General features: G+C 35.6%; 1 protein-coding gene across 3 annotated transcripts in view; it reads left to right on the top strand.

Moving 5' to 3' along the window:
* Rpb8 (DNA-directed RNA polymerases I, II, and III subunit Rpb8) overlaps window positions 1-17,761 on the top strand; it is a 177,917-nt gene that overhangs the window by 76,438 nt on the left and 83,718 nt on the right. For 2 of the 3 annotated variants that reach the window (XM_065368366.1, XM_065368375.1), the window contains exon 2: window positions 14,764-14,847. The exons of the other annotated variant lie outside the window; for it this stretch is intronic. In XM_065368366.1, the coding sequence (XP_065224438.1) occupies window positions 14,764-14,847 (84 nt within the window). The remainder of the gene's footprint in view (window positions 1-14,763; window positions 14,848-17,761) is intronic. 3 annotated transcript variants of the gene reach the window in all.

Here is a 17,761-nt window from a genome sequence, read left to right on the forward strand (position 1 = left end):
CCGTCGTCTCGTCGTCACTCGTCAGTATACTCATACATTCGCGAAATTTCGTGTCAAATTACGAACCGTATTTGTCACAACGAAAATGAGCAAAATGTAGAGGAAATTTCCACCTTTTTTTCTCGGATTCTTTTTTACGTATAAAACGGGTTAAAAGGTGTATTTTTTTGTTGCCTGGTAGTTTTTATTTTTTTTCCTTCGCCAGTCGCGTAGGCTAATTGGTCGTTCGAGGTGGAATTGGTGGCGTTGCTTGGCGGAGTGAAATGTAATGCTGAGATGGAGGAAAATTCGCGAAGGGCTGTAAAAAAAATATAAACCACGTAGGTTAATTGGTGTTCAGGTGGGATCATAAATGGTGAAAAAGTGGATGGTTTTGTAGTCTCGTTAGGGAATAGGGACGTTCAGGAAGGGGGGAGGAGTGAGTGAGGTGTTCCAAAGTGTGTACCTACTGTGTACGTATAAGTTGTGAAATGATTCCAAAGACAATTTGGAGAATTGAATCGATTGAGAGGTGAAGCAAATATATCGAGTTGTATCGAATAAGGAATTTTTGTGAAATGAGAACAAAGTTTTAATTTTTTAAAGGGTTGTTGATCCTTGTTTTTTTGTAAACATTTTCTATCATTTTGGGGGGGGGAATTTATCAGGAACCCTGAATCATTATGCTTTTTTCCATTTCAAAGAATTTTTGAAAAATTGGTTTCAACTTTTCTTGCATTTGAAGTTTCAATAAAAAATACTTGCAAAAGAGCGTATGATGGGATTTTCCATTTAATGCGATATTTTTTTCGAATTTTGAACCATCCTGTATGTGTCAGGGTGTACAGCATTCTATTCGTAGAGCGAACTGAACACCGTATTACACATTTTCAAGTGCATTACCAAAAACAGCTCACCTCAGCACGTCTTGTTGACATTCCCAGTTTAGGAAACGCGTACCTGTACCTACCTCTCTGTATGTGTATAATAAAATACATATATACTCGTCGTCGGTCTCGTCGTCGCAAATAAGTACGTTCCTAACAACGTACATCATAACACAATTACGAGATAATTAAACGCGAGCGAGTTGAAAATGTTCACGAATGATTTTCATCCTTGAATATGTACTCTTACTCTTACTCGTACTCATACTCGTACTCGTAGTTGTATAAAGCAGACTATGGAATAGGTACGAGTATAATATAGAGTCACATCAAAATGACGACGACGACGACAGTCTATAAACGTGCATGTGGAAAAAAAAATGCTTCGAAACTCGTAAAATGAAAAATAATTTTATGCAAATGAAATCCGCCTACTGGTTATAATAAAATTGTGTGTAATAAAGTACGAAAGAAAAAAAATCGTACGTGGTGGAATATTAAAAATGGGATCGAGTGATCTAAGATAAGAAAGGTGAATTTTTATTGCAGATGAAGGGTGGAAATGCTGGTTCAAATGGACGCTTTTATATTGGGATTTTAATACGTTGTACTTATTTTTAGATGTTTAGCAAATTGTTATATGGAAGGTGTTTTGTAAAAGGAGGTGAAAAATGAAAATTGAAAAATCGTTACGCTTTTCGTTTCACGTTTGTGTGCACCTGAAGGCTGAAATGTTGTAAATTGATGCATATTCTATTGATTTTTGCACGTTATGTCGTCTTATGGGTTTTTGGGATCCTGTTGAGATGACGAATTTTCATTGTTTCCAAAAATTTTGGGACACTTTAAAATTTGTTTCACTTGGGCAGCTAAAAAAAATTGGATACCTATACACCCTTACCCCCTCCCCCCTCCACTCTTCAGAAAAGGCACATTTCATTGGATCAGAATTATTTTCCTATATTCACCTATCAATGAGGCCAGAATTTACTCGTGTGGATTCCTCCCCCCCCCCATTTTGGGCCTTAATGGTCTCCAGCAATCCTCCGGATCCAAAAAGTACTTCAGTATAGAAAGTACACCTGTATTATTAGTGTTTCAGATTCTTATTTTCAAGCCAAAACGAACCAGTTCAGCTATTAGGAGCGATAAAATTTGCAAAAAAAATTCCCATCAAGTACCATGAAAATAAAGACCACCCTATTGAGCTCTTCTAATTTTTGCTTAAAATGTCTCAAAAACCAAATCTATTAAGAAAAAATTGATCAAACATTATTTTGTAGAAAATTCCAAGTCTTACTGTTTAATGTTTTTGCTTGAGATTTTTTTTTCTTCAAAAAACGAGTTCTTTGGGAAAATATTTATGAGTATTTGATTGAGTCTGATTAATTTCTTCCTTCGAACAGCTCTTAGAGATGAAGCGCAGAATCAGCAACAAAATGTTTGGCAGTTAATGAAGCACTTGCGTTTAAAATTTCAAGACTTTTCAAACTCCAACCTCCTTTTTTAACTCACCTCGCTCTCTCTAGGTCCCAAATGTCGCAGTTGTCCACATGGAAAATTGGGAATTGGATAACCTGGTCTCGAAAACAGATAAAAGTTGTGAAAGATTTTTTTCTGAATGACTGGACGTAATACAGAAAAATTGCATATTTTTAAAAAAATCCCTAAAAAATGATTCTCAAAGTGAGCTTGTTTAGTGAAAAAGATGTCTAACAGTCCTACAAATGCAATGAGTCTTGCTTATCCTGTTTTTTTTTTTATCAAAATGGCCTTTTTTTCTTTGTTTTTTAAAAAATCATATTTTGAACTTATCAATTATTTGTGGCATTTTGAAGGGAGAAAAAGGCCATTGTTGAACGTTATAAATTTCAAAAACGAGAAATTGAACTGGCAAGGAATTTTGGTTGCACGCTCTCCCCCCCCCCCCTCCCTTCACAACGGGGAAATTTTGAAAATCTTTGCTAAAGACATTAAAAAATAAAAAATTCAAATGAGTAATATTTACTGACTCTTCTCTGTCCCCCTCCCCTCTTTCTAAAAAATTAATTGAAGGTTTTAGAAATTACCAGGTCATTTCGAAATGTGAATAATTTTTTCACTTCGGAACTTGCAGATTTTGTAGGATTTGAAGGGGAGCAATAAAATGTTCAAAGTCCAATATCCAGAATTATTGTCAAAATTTGAGAATTTTCAAGAATTGAAGACTTTATTCTCACAGGGTATCTAGCAGGTAGTGAAAGTAGTGAAGATGTAGTAAATTTAGTCAAAAAGGTAGTGAAAAAATGAAAAAATTCGGATGCATAACAAGGTGTCCATTTTCCTGGAAAACCTGGAAAAATTAGAAAATTTGGTCGGTCTGTAAAAGTCAGCAGAGAATTTTGCCTGGAATTTTGAAAAAAAGATCAATCAAATTTCAGATAAGGGCCCATGATGAGAGAAAAACATTCTTTTTTACTTCTTAAAACACAAATTTTTCAAAGCTTTTGCCCCCCCCTTCGCTCGGACTTGTTTTTTTTTTCATTTTCGAAAGCAAAGTGAAACTGTCTAGATGATGAAAATCAATTTTTATTGTCAAAAAATAAAATCCTCACAATGAACATAGTTTTTAGACATCTGGGAATGAAAATTTGCAAGAGCTGTTGCCCTCGCTTTGCTCGGGCCAATTTGTTTCTCATTTTAGAATATAACAAATTTCATATTTGAAGCCTCGAAAAATCCCCCCCCCCAAAAAAAAATTCACAATTCATTGTATGAATGTTATATCAATTGGCAAAAGTAAGCAATGTTTTTATACCACATCAATTTATAAATTTTCATTTGACAGCACCCCCTCTCAAAAACCTAAGAATAGCTTCTACTTCAGAAACGAGGCCCTACATGATATCTGAAGAAGTATCCAGTTCGAGGAAAAACTTATGAAAAAAGTCTTCCTCCTCCCCCTGAAACTTCTTCTTTAGTAGATATGGAGTAAGTATAGACAACTGGAAAAAAATGTTCTGGAAAGTAATTGATCTGGAACACCTGGAAAAGTCAGAAAAAAATGACTTGCCAAAAATAATAGACGCCCTGAAAAACCTTCAAATCATTGAATAAAAAAGTTGTGCAAATTTTCTACCAATTTCTTTTTTTTTTTTGAAAATTTTCCTGCAAAAAATTTGATTTTATTAATTTTTGATGGGGGGGGGGGGGGGTGAGAGTGAAAATCTTTCTGAAAATTTGGTTGAAAAAAGGTAGTGAAAAAGTAGTGATTTTTTCAACAAAAAAAATTCCGTTAAACTTACATACCATGTATTGTCTCAGAAATTTTTCGTTTCTTCAAAAATTTTGCTCCAACATCTTTCAACTGGTTCGTTTGATGGAAAAATGTCGAAAAAAGGGTTGAACTTGGTGAATATGAAGGCTCAATAATGAGATCGCGAAATAGCCCGCAATCATGACAGAAATGTCCGAGCAAAAATTTGGTACGTTGTAGAGGATTCGAAATAGCCATCTATAAAAAAAGTGTATAGAAAATTGCTCGTTTCTGTTTATTTTGATAGTTCCGTTCGTATAAGATTGGTTTTTGGGTTTGTCGTAGGAAGGAAAAATGATAGAAAATGAAAAAAAAAGCAAGAAAAAGGAAAACAGCTGTTCATGTATTTGGAATACAAACCGATCGTATGCTTGCGAGTTGTTTTTCCTAGGGGTGGAAGGGGGCAAATAAAGGGCGTGAAAATTGGGCATCGATTTTACGTCTACATCAAAAAAGCAAATGAATGGGCTTATATTTGAGGAAAAAGCTATCATAGGTATATTTTTTTTTAGCCAGGCCTCGCTTTATGTACTATGTATAGTCGAGGTAATTTGGAAATCTCTGGCCTCTCTGTCTGTCTCTCTCTCTCGCTCGCTCGCTCGCTCGTTCTATGACTGTGTATGTCTGTTTCTCTGTTGTACATAATATTTTGTGTGTATATAAATGGTAGGTATACGTATATACGAGTATTTTGTGTGTATACACACGAAGGTTAGAATAGAAGATAGAACAAGAAGCCGCCTGGGTGAGGAGGAGGAGAGGAAGAAGTGTGGTGTGCGTATCGGTCATGGTCATCCGTTGTGTGTAGGGGACGCTCGGAAGGGGTAAAATTTAGGAAGAGTTTGCGCAAAAATACGCCATCCGAATCTAATACGAGGAACACGACGAGTATAGTGTTTTATCATCGGTGGAAATGTTATCATTGCGTTATGTTGCACATTCCGTATGTTTTTGCGATGATTTTGAGAAGTTTCGGTGACGCGTTCTTCAATGAAAGTTAAACTTGTAAAGCTCTCTCGCTACATAGAAAACGAACGCGACCTTTTTTTTTTACCTTTTCATTTTCACCTGTTACTGTTGCATAATTTTTTTTACCGCCTGTACACGATACTAATACTGTATAACTCTCGACTGTGGAATATAAATCGAGGTGATTTAATGTACGAGTACGAGTACTTTGGTGGTTTGGAAAATCGCACGATGAGCGCAAATACGAAGAAAATCGGCGGGAGCACGATGAGGTATGTTTTGTGTTTTGATTGTATAATTTTTTGGAGGAAATTTGTGTTATGTGAGATGGCCTCGATTTCCACGAAATTTTCTCGAGTTATTTAGAGAAATTTCGCGTCGAGCAACGATTTTTTTTTGTAATTTATTTGATTATGTGTTTTTTTGCGAAGTATTTTTTTTTTAATTTTTATCGCGATATTTGGCATTCGATGCGAACAAATGTGCCAGTTTTTTGTTATACTTACTAATTAAAAAATGAGAGAGAAATAAAGTGCTCGAAAACTGTGTTCGAGAGAGGGAAGAAATCGAGAGTTGTTTTGTTCTTACGTAATTTTGTCGAGTGTTTCGGTTGATATTTTTTGGGATGAAAATGGCGAAGATTTTCAATTTATTGGTTAAATTATCTGCTGATTTTTTTTTGTAGTGCCCGTTGATTTTTGTTTTTTTGGTAAAATATTTACGAAAAAAAATTATTCAGACGTATTTTTCTAAATTTGTTGGTGTATTTTATTTTTTATGTGTGTGTTTATCACTTGAATGGAAAAATTCTTGGACTCAGCTGCTAAAATTTGAATTAAAAAAGGCAATTAATAAATCTCCGTCTAGTTCAATTGCTCGAGGGGATGAAAAAAATTACTATAAGTGTCGATATTGTAGAAGAAAAAAATTACAAAAAAAATCATCTTTTATTTCGTTCGTTGAAAATTTTTTTTGATAGTAAAATTGACATTTTCCAGAAATATTTCAAGTTAGTTCATTAATTTTTCGTCAAATCGTTGGATGATAATTGGATTCCGAAAAAGGATGATTTTTAATTAAATTTCTTCATTTTGATTTTTTCGCTCAAAAAATTCCAAATATGCCCTATTTTGTTTGTAAATTTTCCAAGCTCCAGGTGATTGAAAGTTTTTAGTTACCTATTTCCCCAGCACGAACGAATAAAGTGAAAGGTTCAACCCCCTAGCCCCGTTAGCACTTCTGCGAAATCTCGTCTCCGCCCTTTTTCTCCTTCACTCCCTTTGACTGGAACATTTCCTCCGGATGACTCAGATCAGAGCTTTTTCATTCAAAATGGAGACCTTTCCACCTCGATTTGGGCGAGGAAATGGGAAACGGAGGCAGATTATTCGTGAAATAAGTGACTAATCGTGCCGGTAGATTTCGTAATACGAGTATTATCTTTTGAAGTGTACGGTTTTGTTTCATCTTGCGTCATCTCATCATTCGTAATACGAAGTTAAAGGAATATCACCGAAAATTTTACTGATGCAGACCTTATCGAGTCGTGTAATCTAATCTCTCTTATAGTAATCAAAGCTGCTGCCTGTTTTGATATTCAAAGAAGCTGCGGTTTCTACAGAGCTGCTGAGCTGTGATATTTTCTTACGTGTAGGATTTCGGTGTACCTACCTACGTTTTCGAGAGAAAATGTTTTGAATATTGATAGAGCCAGCGATAAGGCTGTTTTTAGAAATGCTGTATGGATTATTTTTGTCTGAAAATCCGGGTATTATTTGTTTTTAATGTTGAATGTTTGCATTTTTTTTTTCTTTTTGGAATTTTATTTATTCTTCTCAAAGGGGATTTTAAAGATGTTTTCTATTTTATTTGCCCACGAAATGGATTATTGGTTGCCATCGTGAATGATCATATTTTTCAATTACTATTGTTATTAAAAATAAATAAATTAGGAATTCAAAACAGAAGCCTTTATTTATTTTTTATTTTGTGGTGGGGGGGGGGGTGAATAATGAAAATTTTCAAGAACATTCAGGAGTGCTCTGAAAATTTAGTTATTCTCTGATTTCATGCTTAAGCTGCCGATGAATGTGATCAATTGATCCATTGATCAACAACAAAATGACAAATTTGATTCCCTCGATTCGACCCCTCCCCCCTCCCTCGTTGATATATTCTCAGGTATATCAGAATTTACTTTTGGGAAGCTTTTTTCTGGAAAAATGGGAATGAAGGCCGAAAGGTCAAATAGGGGAACTGGTCGAACATGACAAATTGTTACAACGAATTGTAGTTTGAGTTGCGACGTTTGACTAAAGTAGATGAAAATTGTAGGTATATGTGATCTCGTATCTTGTAGTCTTTTCTAAGAACTGTAAAGCTTCGTCGAATTTCCATAACAAAAATATCAGTTTGAATACCGAATACTGGCTCGTGGCTCAGCCAAGCTCCATCCACGATAGTAGAATGTATTCATATGCATATCACTATACTCGTACTCGTACATCGAATCGAGTTCCACATTGAATACGACCTACATAAACATGTCTGATAGTGATATTCGACCATTATCAGTTACATACTCGTATATACGCGAATTACGCGCGCTGAGATAGCGATAAAAAAGAGTACAGCGGTACACCGGCCGACAGTCAGACGAGGGGGCGAGGGGAGAGCGACAAAGGACGCGATCGACGATCGGAAATAGCTACGTAGTCGCGATTTTAACTCGAGCAGTTTTCGCTTTCAACATTAACTGGCTACATGGCTGGCCGATTTATGAAAAATTTTATCGTTATCGATGAAGAGAACAAGCACGAGGGGCGACGGGGTTAGAGCAGTGCGAAAGGAAGGTGGTCTAAAAATAATCGACATCTGTATACTTATACTTGGTACATTTTTATTTTACGATCAAATTCAAATGGTAATGCGATGGTGTGTTTTGTTGGCTTTTTATAAGCGGGCGTCGAGCCTCGGAGTTTTTGGGTTGAGACGTGAGGGAGTGAATTTCGTTCTGTGCGGCGAGATGGACTGGTGGAGGGGTCAAGAGATGGGGGAGAGTGAATTGGAAAATGAATGAATTGAAATGAAGAGTTTATTCGTGTTCTGAAGTGTTCGTATTATGAAGTCAGGAGGAATTTGATATCGAATCTCTGACCATTTATCCCCCCCCCCCCCAAATGAAGTCAGAAGGAATTGGGTATCACATCTCTGACCATCTACCCTACCCCCCCCCCCCCACATTATTCGTTAATATACGTGCTAAAATTATCAGAAAGCCAGTAATGCCTGCTCAATTACTTTGGAAACGCTGAAGTCTCGTTCTTGCTTCAATTTGAAAGAATTGGTGAAAAATTGCTCGAGTGCTATGCCGCCTAAACAGGACTCCTTATTCTGCTTTTTGTAAAAATTGCTAAAAATTGCTTCAAATTTTATAAAACTTCCTAATTGTCACAATGGTCTCGCTATTTTGTCCAATTGATAGGAAGTCCTGCTTTTTTTTTTGCAAAAAGTTGCCTTAAAGACTCACTTTTTCTGCCGAAATTTGAGAAATTAATTACCAAAATATAGTTCCAATATTCCAAAAAAAAACTTACTACTTTTTTTGCAAATGTTGTTCTGACTGTTGAACCAAAATTGCCCAAAAATTTCAGATTTTTACCAAAATGGCTCAAAAGTCTTACCTCTTTGTCAAAATTGTCAAAAAGTTATATTTTTTTCTCAAAAAAATAACCTTTAAAATCCGGTTTTTTCTACCGAAATGACCAAAAAAGTGATACTCGTTTATGTCATGAAACTTTTCAACAAAAAAGCTTCACAATCGTCAAGCAAAAGTTTTACCTCTTGCCGAAATTCCAAAAAAAAGGCTAATTTGTGTGCGAATATTCTCAAAAAATTTTCGCAATTCATTTAAAGTTGTCATCTTGACTCACTTGCCTAAATTTCCAAAAATAAGTTTTACTTTTTGCTGAAATCCTCTCCCCCCCCCCAAAAAAAAAAAAGTCATACTCGCTTGCCATTCTAAAGAAGACCTACTTCTTTTTGTCAGAATCATCCAAAGGTCTTATGTTTTTGCTGGAAGTTTAGTCTAAAAGTTATTCCTTTTTTGTCATAATAGTTGAAAAATGTTTTCTATTTTTAAAAAATTGGCAAAAAGTTCTACTGATTTGCTAAAATTTTCAAGAAAATCCTGTTTTTTCGAAATACCAAATTGTTTACAGAATTTTTTTTTGTTGCCAAAATGACCAACGAATCCTACTTTTTTAAAACTAAAATTCAAAATAATCCTTCGATTGCCAAAATTAATTGAAAAAGTCTTGAAATTCTCAAAATATCCTGTTTGTTTGCCTCTAGAATTGCCTAAGAAAGCCCTCAAAATTGTTCAAAAAAGTTCCAAAATTCTTAGGGGTTTTTCATTTTTGCCATATATTTCAAAAGTTCTGCATTTTCGCCAAAATCATTGGAAATTCTCACTTTTCAGCGAAAATGACCCCAAAAATCCCGCTTCTTTGCTGAAATTCCTCCCCACCCCCCAAAAAAAAACTGCATATTTGCAAGAAATTTGAAAAAAAAAAAAAACTAAAAAAGCAAAGAAAAAGGTCCTAAAATTGCCTCGAAAAAAAGTTCAGTTTCTTGTCAAAATTCTCGGAGTGCCAAAATTGTAAAAAAAAGTTCTGATTTTCTCATAAAAGTCCTACCTTGCCAAATTTCCAAAAAAAAAAAATTCAAAAATGTTGAAATTTTTTTTTTTTTCAATTTTTTGTCCTGATTTTTTCTATAGGTAATTTCCATACGAATTTGCTTTCTTTGATGGTAAAGGTTTGTGACCTTCGAGTGATATCCTTTTTTCGCATGTCTCCCTCAATTTTATTTTTTTCGAGTGATGTTGAATGTTGAATTCCCCTCGACTTCAATTTGAAAAGTTTCTTCATTGTTTTTAGTATTCGAAAAACCATCTCCTCAGCCCCTCACGTCAGCTAAAATGGGAGCAATAATTTATGTGATCATCTTCCAGGTAAAATACCTCGTTTCCCCCCCTCCGTCTTACCCCGCTCTGTCACCGCCATTCGTTGATTTCCCTTATCGATACTTGGGATTATTACCGGATACCGGTGGTGATGGTAAGTCTAAGTACATAAGTTACCGGTAAAATTGAGCTGTACGTGTAAAGGTCCCTCGAGAACTACTCGTAGCTCTCGTTTTTCTCTACACACGTCTCTTGGTCTGGCTCAAATGCTCACCGTATTCGGTATGTTCATTTGTATGACCTCGTTATCGATCCATAAATGTTCGAGCTAAATAAATTTATTAACCGGGTTCATTAAATATTTGTACGGGTTGAAATTTTTTTTTTTCGTTGTCGGCTGTTGTGGCCGCCGCCGCATCCCGCACCCGCCCTTCAACACTCCTAATCCGGGTCGAAGTTTGTTTAACGCGCTTGTAAAGAGGTATAGCACTTGGACGGGCGTTAAAAGCTCGATGACGTCAGTTAGGTACCTCTACCTACGCAGCTATAGGTAAGGTACATCGTCGCCCAGTACCCTGAAAACGAATTTTTCGCCCTTATGATGTGGGGTGTTGTGTAGTATGTTCCAAGTGGTGTAAGCTCATTCTATGTGATTGTGGCGACGATGGCGGAAAGAAAGTGAGAGTGAAGTAAGAAGAGTGTATGTAAATTATGAACGTGGAGTGTAGTCTCGAATGAATGATCTTTCAGTTGGCGAATTTCGAGGCGACGATATCGTCGTCGATTTCGAAATCAAATAGTAAAACAAAACGCGTCCGTCTCCCGAAAGTCAAGCAAGCCACCCACCCATTACAAGTATAGAGTCGCTTGTGCTTCTGTTTTCTGACGCATTATTTACCGAATTATTATTCGGTTTGAAGGCTGTTTATATACGCCTCCTTTGAGGTGGAAGGTTCTGAGTGACCTTGCTCTCTCGCCTATGATAATGACTGTTCCTCCTCTTTGTTTTTTGTATTTTGTATTTCGTATATTTTTTTTTTCTCTATGTATATACTGTGTGTGTTTTTTCTCTCTATACTCAATGGCATGGCAGAGATGTACATATTTTGACTTGAAAAAATTATTTATACACGATGTAGGTATAGATCGCGGCGGCGCGGCCTCCGTCGACGGTTTCCTTTTCGATATTCTCGCCGCCGCCGCTGTCGTCGAAATCGTGATGTAATTCGACGATAATTTGTATAATTCGTCGTGTTTCCTATTGCTAAAGCCTATCTGCGTGTATAGATATCGATTTTGTTGCCAAATGTTATGCATATGGCGCCGCGTCGCGACGACTTTTTACACGAGTGGATATTTTTGGTGCTTTTTTGCGGAGGTATTTGAATTTTGAAATGGTGTAGATGAGGGCTCATGGTATGGCACTAGAGGACTGATTTTTTTCAACCTGTTTGACGAACTCGACTCGTAATAAGATTTGTATGGTGTAAATATGATTGATTTCGTGCAACGATCGTGCTCGGTCGTTTTGCCTGGTCGCGTCCCGTCGTCGTCGATCGATCGAGTAAATTATTCAATCAATCGTGAAGGTTTCAAGTTTACGACATGTTAATGTATCGGAAACGAATTATTTCTATCGTAAACGAACCGCACTCTGCCGCTCTGTCGTGTTGCACTGATCTCGTGTAATTAGGTACCTATATTTTTTCCTTCTTTTTTACACTTTCAATAAGTTACGTGTGTTGATTTTTTTTTTTTTTTATTTCGTTGGGATGTGGATTAGATAATATTATATACGAAGATGTGACCTTGCAAGGTTTGACTAGTAAATAGCCCGTGTTACTAGGTTTTTTTTTTCTCTATAGCCAGGTCGAAATGATTGATTTTATTCCACCTTGCCATGTGGATTGCGGATTGTACACGGTCGAGGTATGCGAAGGTGAGAATTTATTGGTGTTTGGGTCTAATGATGGTTGGAGCTGGATTGGAAGTGTCGAATTGAGGTAGAAATTGATTAATTTTGAAGAGATGGTGAGGGAAGTTGCTCTGGTTTTGAAATTTGCGACGTTTTGGGAACCCCTGACTCCTGGTTGGGGTGTCCTATCGGGCTAAAATTCGTGTCTAAAGTAACATCTACTCGAAATACAACACGTATTGCAATTTCAACAAATTTGAAAATCTTCTAATTTTTCCTTTTCATTTTTGTCAGATTTGATGATTTTCCAGTACTCGCTGGATAAAAGTGGGAAAAAATGGTTATCAGTCGATACTAGTCCAGACATTGATTTTGGGACAGCCGAACATCCCCCAAAAAAATCAGGGGTTCTCAAAATGGCGTGATTGGTATCGAGAGAAAAAATTGACCTTTGCCTAACCTATGTTTCACTGAGAAAATGTGTTCAAAAAAATTTGAAAAATTTCCATGAATGGCCCTTGGTAGGTTAGTTTTCAGGAAATTATACAGGGTGTTTAACGGTGTCATGAAAGTCATGTAGATGTCATGAATTTTGCTCGAAACACGCTTGGACATTTTTCAAAAAACTCATAAAATGAAAAAATAAAAAATTTGTTCAAAAATCAGAAAAATTTTTAAAAAATTTCTCGCAGTTTCAAGTTATTTGATTGGGGGTGGGGGGATTTTCATACGGTAAAAATTCGAAAATAGGTCATGAAAAAATCGAAATTTTTTGTCTGGGAGTTTTGTTAGACACCCTGTTATATTATTTTCAAAAATATGAATGGGGCGGAAAAAGCTCTCAAAAATTCAGAATTCTTCATGTTTTTCAGGACACGATTTTCATATTTTCAAAAACAACCAATTTTGGCAAAAATTATAAATCTTGGTTTACAAATTTTGGGCAAAAAACAGGAGTTTTTTACCTAATATTTCCACTTTCTAGCAACTTTTGACTAAAATGCAGTGGTGAGACCTTTTTTTTTGTTTTTTGGAAAATTTCAAGTTGAAAAAAACCTATTTGATGTGTGAAGTCCATAATTCTTTGATTTTCTCTGCTTACGCAATTTCTTTCCAAATTTCTTTACTTTTTCCAACTCACCCAATTTTCCTCCTCAAATTCACAACTTTTCGTCTAAATTTTTCTGTGAAGGAAGAGGGGGGGGGTTCCGCCACACCTCTGGATTTAATTTTTTTGATCGTTTTTTTGACTTTTTCTCGTACTATAAAATTTTCTGCCCCCTCCCACTTATTGTTTCGCTTTCAATTTTCGTGCATAAATATTGATAAAAATATTTGCAGAACTGAATATTTTTGGTCACTTTTGATTACTTTTTTGCTAAAATTACTTTTTTTTTTTGAAAAATATTGTTGGGATGCCTTGGTAGCGTCCAGCATTTTTCCAAGTTTGAAAAAAAATTAGTTGAAAATTGCCCAAGCTAGAATTTTTTGACAGAAATGTCAATTTCACTCATTTCAGAGGGGGTTGGGATGAACTAGAGATCTGAAAATTTTGTCTTGCAAGTTTTGGACCTCAAGTACCAACCTCCAGTGGCCATTTTCAAAATCCCAGCCGGAAGCTGGTTTGCTTTTTTTTACCTGAGCATGTTCTTGTGACTTTTTATGTCCAATAATGAGCTCAACTTCCCCCCCTAAACAACAATCTTTGATTCCGATTACTGATCAAAAGCACGTAAGATGAAAATCAAACTATTGTATAGTGATTCCAGAACTTGAATGGCACATCACCTCGATTGCGAATCATTTCATCAAAAATGGCGGGAAACTGTTGCAATAATTCGTAGTGCCAATTAAAATATCATTCATTATTGATTTCTACGCTCGATCTGATACCTAATCTTGATTTTCGATCGCTCCGAAGTATCTGCGTCCAAAAGGAAACGACATCGTTGGGAAAATTCATCAAAAATACATTCTCGCTCAGACGAAGGGTGATTGATAGAAGTAGGGCGGGGTAAAAATCAAGGACAACTCGACATTTTTATTACGATGCGGGACTGGGTGCAATTTGTACTATAGACAACTGCTCGTTATTAACTTTGAAAAAACTCCGCAAACTCTATAGAACGAACAGAGCACTTGAAAAAAAAAATATCAACTTCCTGCGCCGCTGTTGCGACAACAGCAGCTAATTAACCGCTCGCTCGCGAATCTTCGGTACACGGAAACGACAGCAGAAAACGCCATCCCCATCGCCACGAGAGAGAGAAGAGAAATGAGACATTAAAAATCGCTGTAACGACGACGACGACGAAGGAAAGGAAGGAAAAATGAAGAAAAAAAACCAACTGTTTGCAAATGCGTGAGAAGATTTTCGTGGTGGTGCTGAGAATGAAACAATAGTTATACCCCTGTGTGCCCTGCGAGTGCCGTATCAAATAACAATTTGCGGTAATGGCCTGGCCACCTGACTCGTGGTTGATATTTTTTCGAACGAAGTCGTTTTATAAATTATCGAATAGGGAAACAGAGAGATTCGAATTTATAAGTGTCTCAATAGGTAATACGAGAAAGAAAATAAAGCAATACGAGCGTGTCATTTACTATTCCGGATTTGTACCGGTGAGATGCTGCTGATGTAATGAAATACCTGCGAACAAAACGATCATCTATTTTGATTAAATATTGATTGATGGAGTTTAGGTTTTCGAATGTGTTAATAATGGTGTTTTTTTTCTCGTTCTGGTTTCAGTCAGCAGATTACACTGCGAATCGGAGTCGTTCAAGATGGATTTAGTGTTGGATGTGAACACGTGGATGTACCCGATGGAATTGGGTAAGTTCAGTTGGATTTTTTTTCTAGTTTTATTTTTAGGTTTGGAAGTTTGTTTTTTTAACTTGGATGTGGCGAAGATATATTTTTTTGAATGTATGAATGGGTATTTTTTGGTTGTAATGTCGGAAATTGTACAAAGAATGCAAAATTTTGCGAAGGTGAAGGACGTTTATTTCTGGAAATTTGATTTTTTAGGGAGATTCATGGGATTTTTTTGTTTTCTTGATCGTTTTGGCCAATTTTTTTAGAAAGAAGTTTAGATACTTGAATAAATCCTAATTAATGGATCTTGTGGAAAATTTAATTTTTAAAAGAATTCAGAAATATACCCTCTGTAATATAATGTTGAAGATGGACAAAAAAAGTGTGAAACCTCATTTATAAGAGTTTTCTTCCTCTAATAGATCCGGTTCTTGATTTTCTTTTTGCACACGAAGGACGAGCGAAAATTTGGCTGAGCTTCATGAAAATCTGATTTCCGATTGGATTTGATTGAAATACTCTTCATTAATTGCTCAAGTGTTGTTGAAAAAAGACTGTTTGGAAAGATGATTTGGGAAAACTCTGTACCCATCGATATCTCCACAAAATAACTCAACACCTAACACTAACAGTTTCTTGGTTGAATAGCACATTTTCAGTTTTTCATTTGAAAATTGAGCTCTTTACGTTTCAAGGGAAGTTTCGGAAATATCCCTCGCCAATCCGAACAATACTTTGATGCTAAATCTGGAAATTGAAGGGGTGAGAGTTTATGAACTTCTAGAAACCAAATTTTAAACCATGGTTTCAGAGGTCAAAAGTGTGGGAATATGGTTGGAATACGCGACAAAAAAACTCATTTAAGTAGTGTCAAAATACTGATTTCGAGTCAAAAATTGTCATTTTTGACACTAATGAATTTTTTTGGCACGAATAAGCATTTTTGATATAGAATGAACTTCTTGGCACAAAATAAGCATTTTTTTGACACAAAATGAACATTTTTTGGCATGAGTGAGAATTTTTGGCACAAAATGAGCAATTTTTTACCCAAAATGAACATTTTTATTCAGTCTCAAAGTTCTAACATTTTTTGGCATAAGTGAGCATTTTTGGCACTAAATTAACTTTTTGGCACTAAATAAGCTTTTTCGGCACAAAATGAGCATATATATTTTTTTATTCAAAATTAATATTTTTCTAGAGTCATAAAGTAAAACATTTTTTGGTATGATTTTGGCATAAATGAACACTTTTTTGGCACAGAATGAGCATTTTTTTGACACAAAATGAACATTTTTTGGCATAAGTGAGAATTTTTGGCACAAAATAAGCTTTTTTGACACAAAATGAGCAATTTTTTACCCAAAATGAACATTTTTATACAGTCACAAAGTTCTAACATTTTTTGGCATAAGTGAGCATTTTTGGCACTAAATGAACTTTTTGGCACTAAATAAGCTTTTTCGACACAAAATGAACATATATATATTTTTTTATTCAAAATAAATATTTTTCTAGAGTCATAAAGTAAAACATTTTGTGGTATGATTTTGGCATAAGTCAGCATTTTTGGCATGATTTTGGCATAAATGAATACTTTTTTGGCACAGAATGAGCTTCTTGGCACAAAGTAAACTTTTTTGACACAAAATGAACATTTTTCTATACATGAAGTAAAACATTGTTTGGCATTATTTTGGCATAAAATAAGCTTTTTGACACAAAATGAGCATTTTTTTCAACCCCAAAGTAAAACATTTTTTGCATGATTTTGGCATAAATGAGCATTTTTGCACAAATTATAAGCATTTTGAGCACAGAATGAACTTCTTGGCACAAAATAAGCTTTTTTGACACAAAATGAACACTTTTCTACTCTAAGTAGAACATTTTTTGCCATAAGGGAGCATTTTTCGCACAAATAAGTAAGCATTTTTGGAACAAAAGGAATATTTTTTGTGCAAATTTTCTTCCAATTTAAATTTTTTTGAAAATTTCAATTTGACTTGTTAATTTTTTGTAGGGGGGGGGGGGAGGTCAAAGTCAGCGAATTTTCACCTTCAAAAATGTCAAAGAACTTGCAAAAAAATCAGTTTTCCAAAAACTCATTTCGTTATAACTCTTTTAATTTAACTAAGGGATAGGCTATTTTATGAAAGAGCTTTCTATTCTTGACAGTCTTGAAGATTTACACCAGAAATTGTGGTCAAAATTACAAATTTTGCAAATGTAGACACCTGTCTCTTTAGATTTTAAGAACAGGCACGTTTCGATGGTAATCGAATATTAAGTGCAGGTTACCCATTGCGTTCTAAGTATCGTTTGGATCAGTGAGGGCCACTTCTGGAGTCCTCCGAGTCAGAACTACTGGATGTCTGGACTCTGGAGTGCCTTCGAAAAGTTAAAAATGATGGTTTTTCTCCTGGATCGAAAAATAATCGTATCTTATCGATCTTTTATTTACAAAAATGTCGAATTTACGCTTCTTTCTGCAAAATCCTTATGGTGAAAAATGTTTGAGTATATTTAAGTACTGTTTAGCAACGTTAAGCTGTCTCGCGAATCGTCTGCCTATTGTGAGCTACGAAAAACCTAATATTTTCCGGTTTTAAGCGGATTATATTCGATTGAAGAGTGTGCAAGTGTGTATCTGACGAGGTATGGTAACTGTAGTACATACGAGAAGTGAACAGTGGCAAAAAAGCGTACACTACTGTGCGTGTACGTGTATATTGGTACAATTCGACCATGACCACGTTTCAGTATAATCTTCTTATATCCGGAGTGCTGAACATGGTGAAAAAAAAAAATCATCGCCAATTTCCGGTCAGTCGAGGAACATTCAGCTTTCCTTTTGGACGTCTTCCGAATTACTGGTGGTTGAAAATGTCGAGGATATATTTAATTACTAGATCACTATATTTTACTT

The sequence above is a fragment of the Planococcus citri genome, chromosome 1 (assembly GCF_950023065.1).
Source record: "Planococcus citri chromosome 1, ihPlaCitr1.1, whole genome shotgun sequence".
NCBI classification, from domain to species: Eukaryota; Metazoa; Arthropoda; class Insecta; order Hemiptera; family Pseudococcidae; genus Planococcus; species Planococcus citri.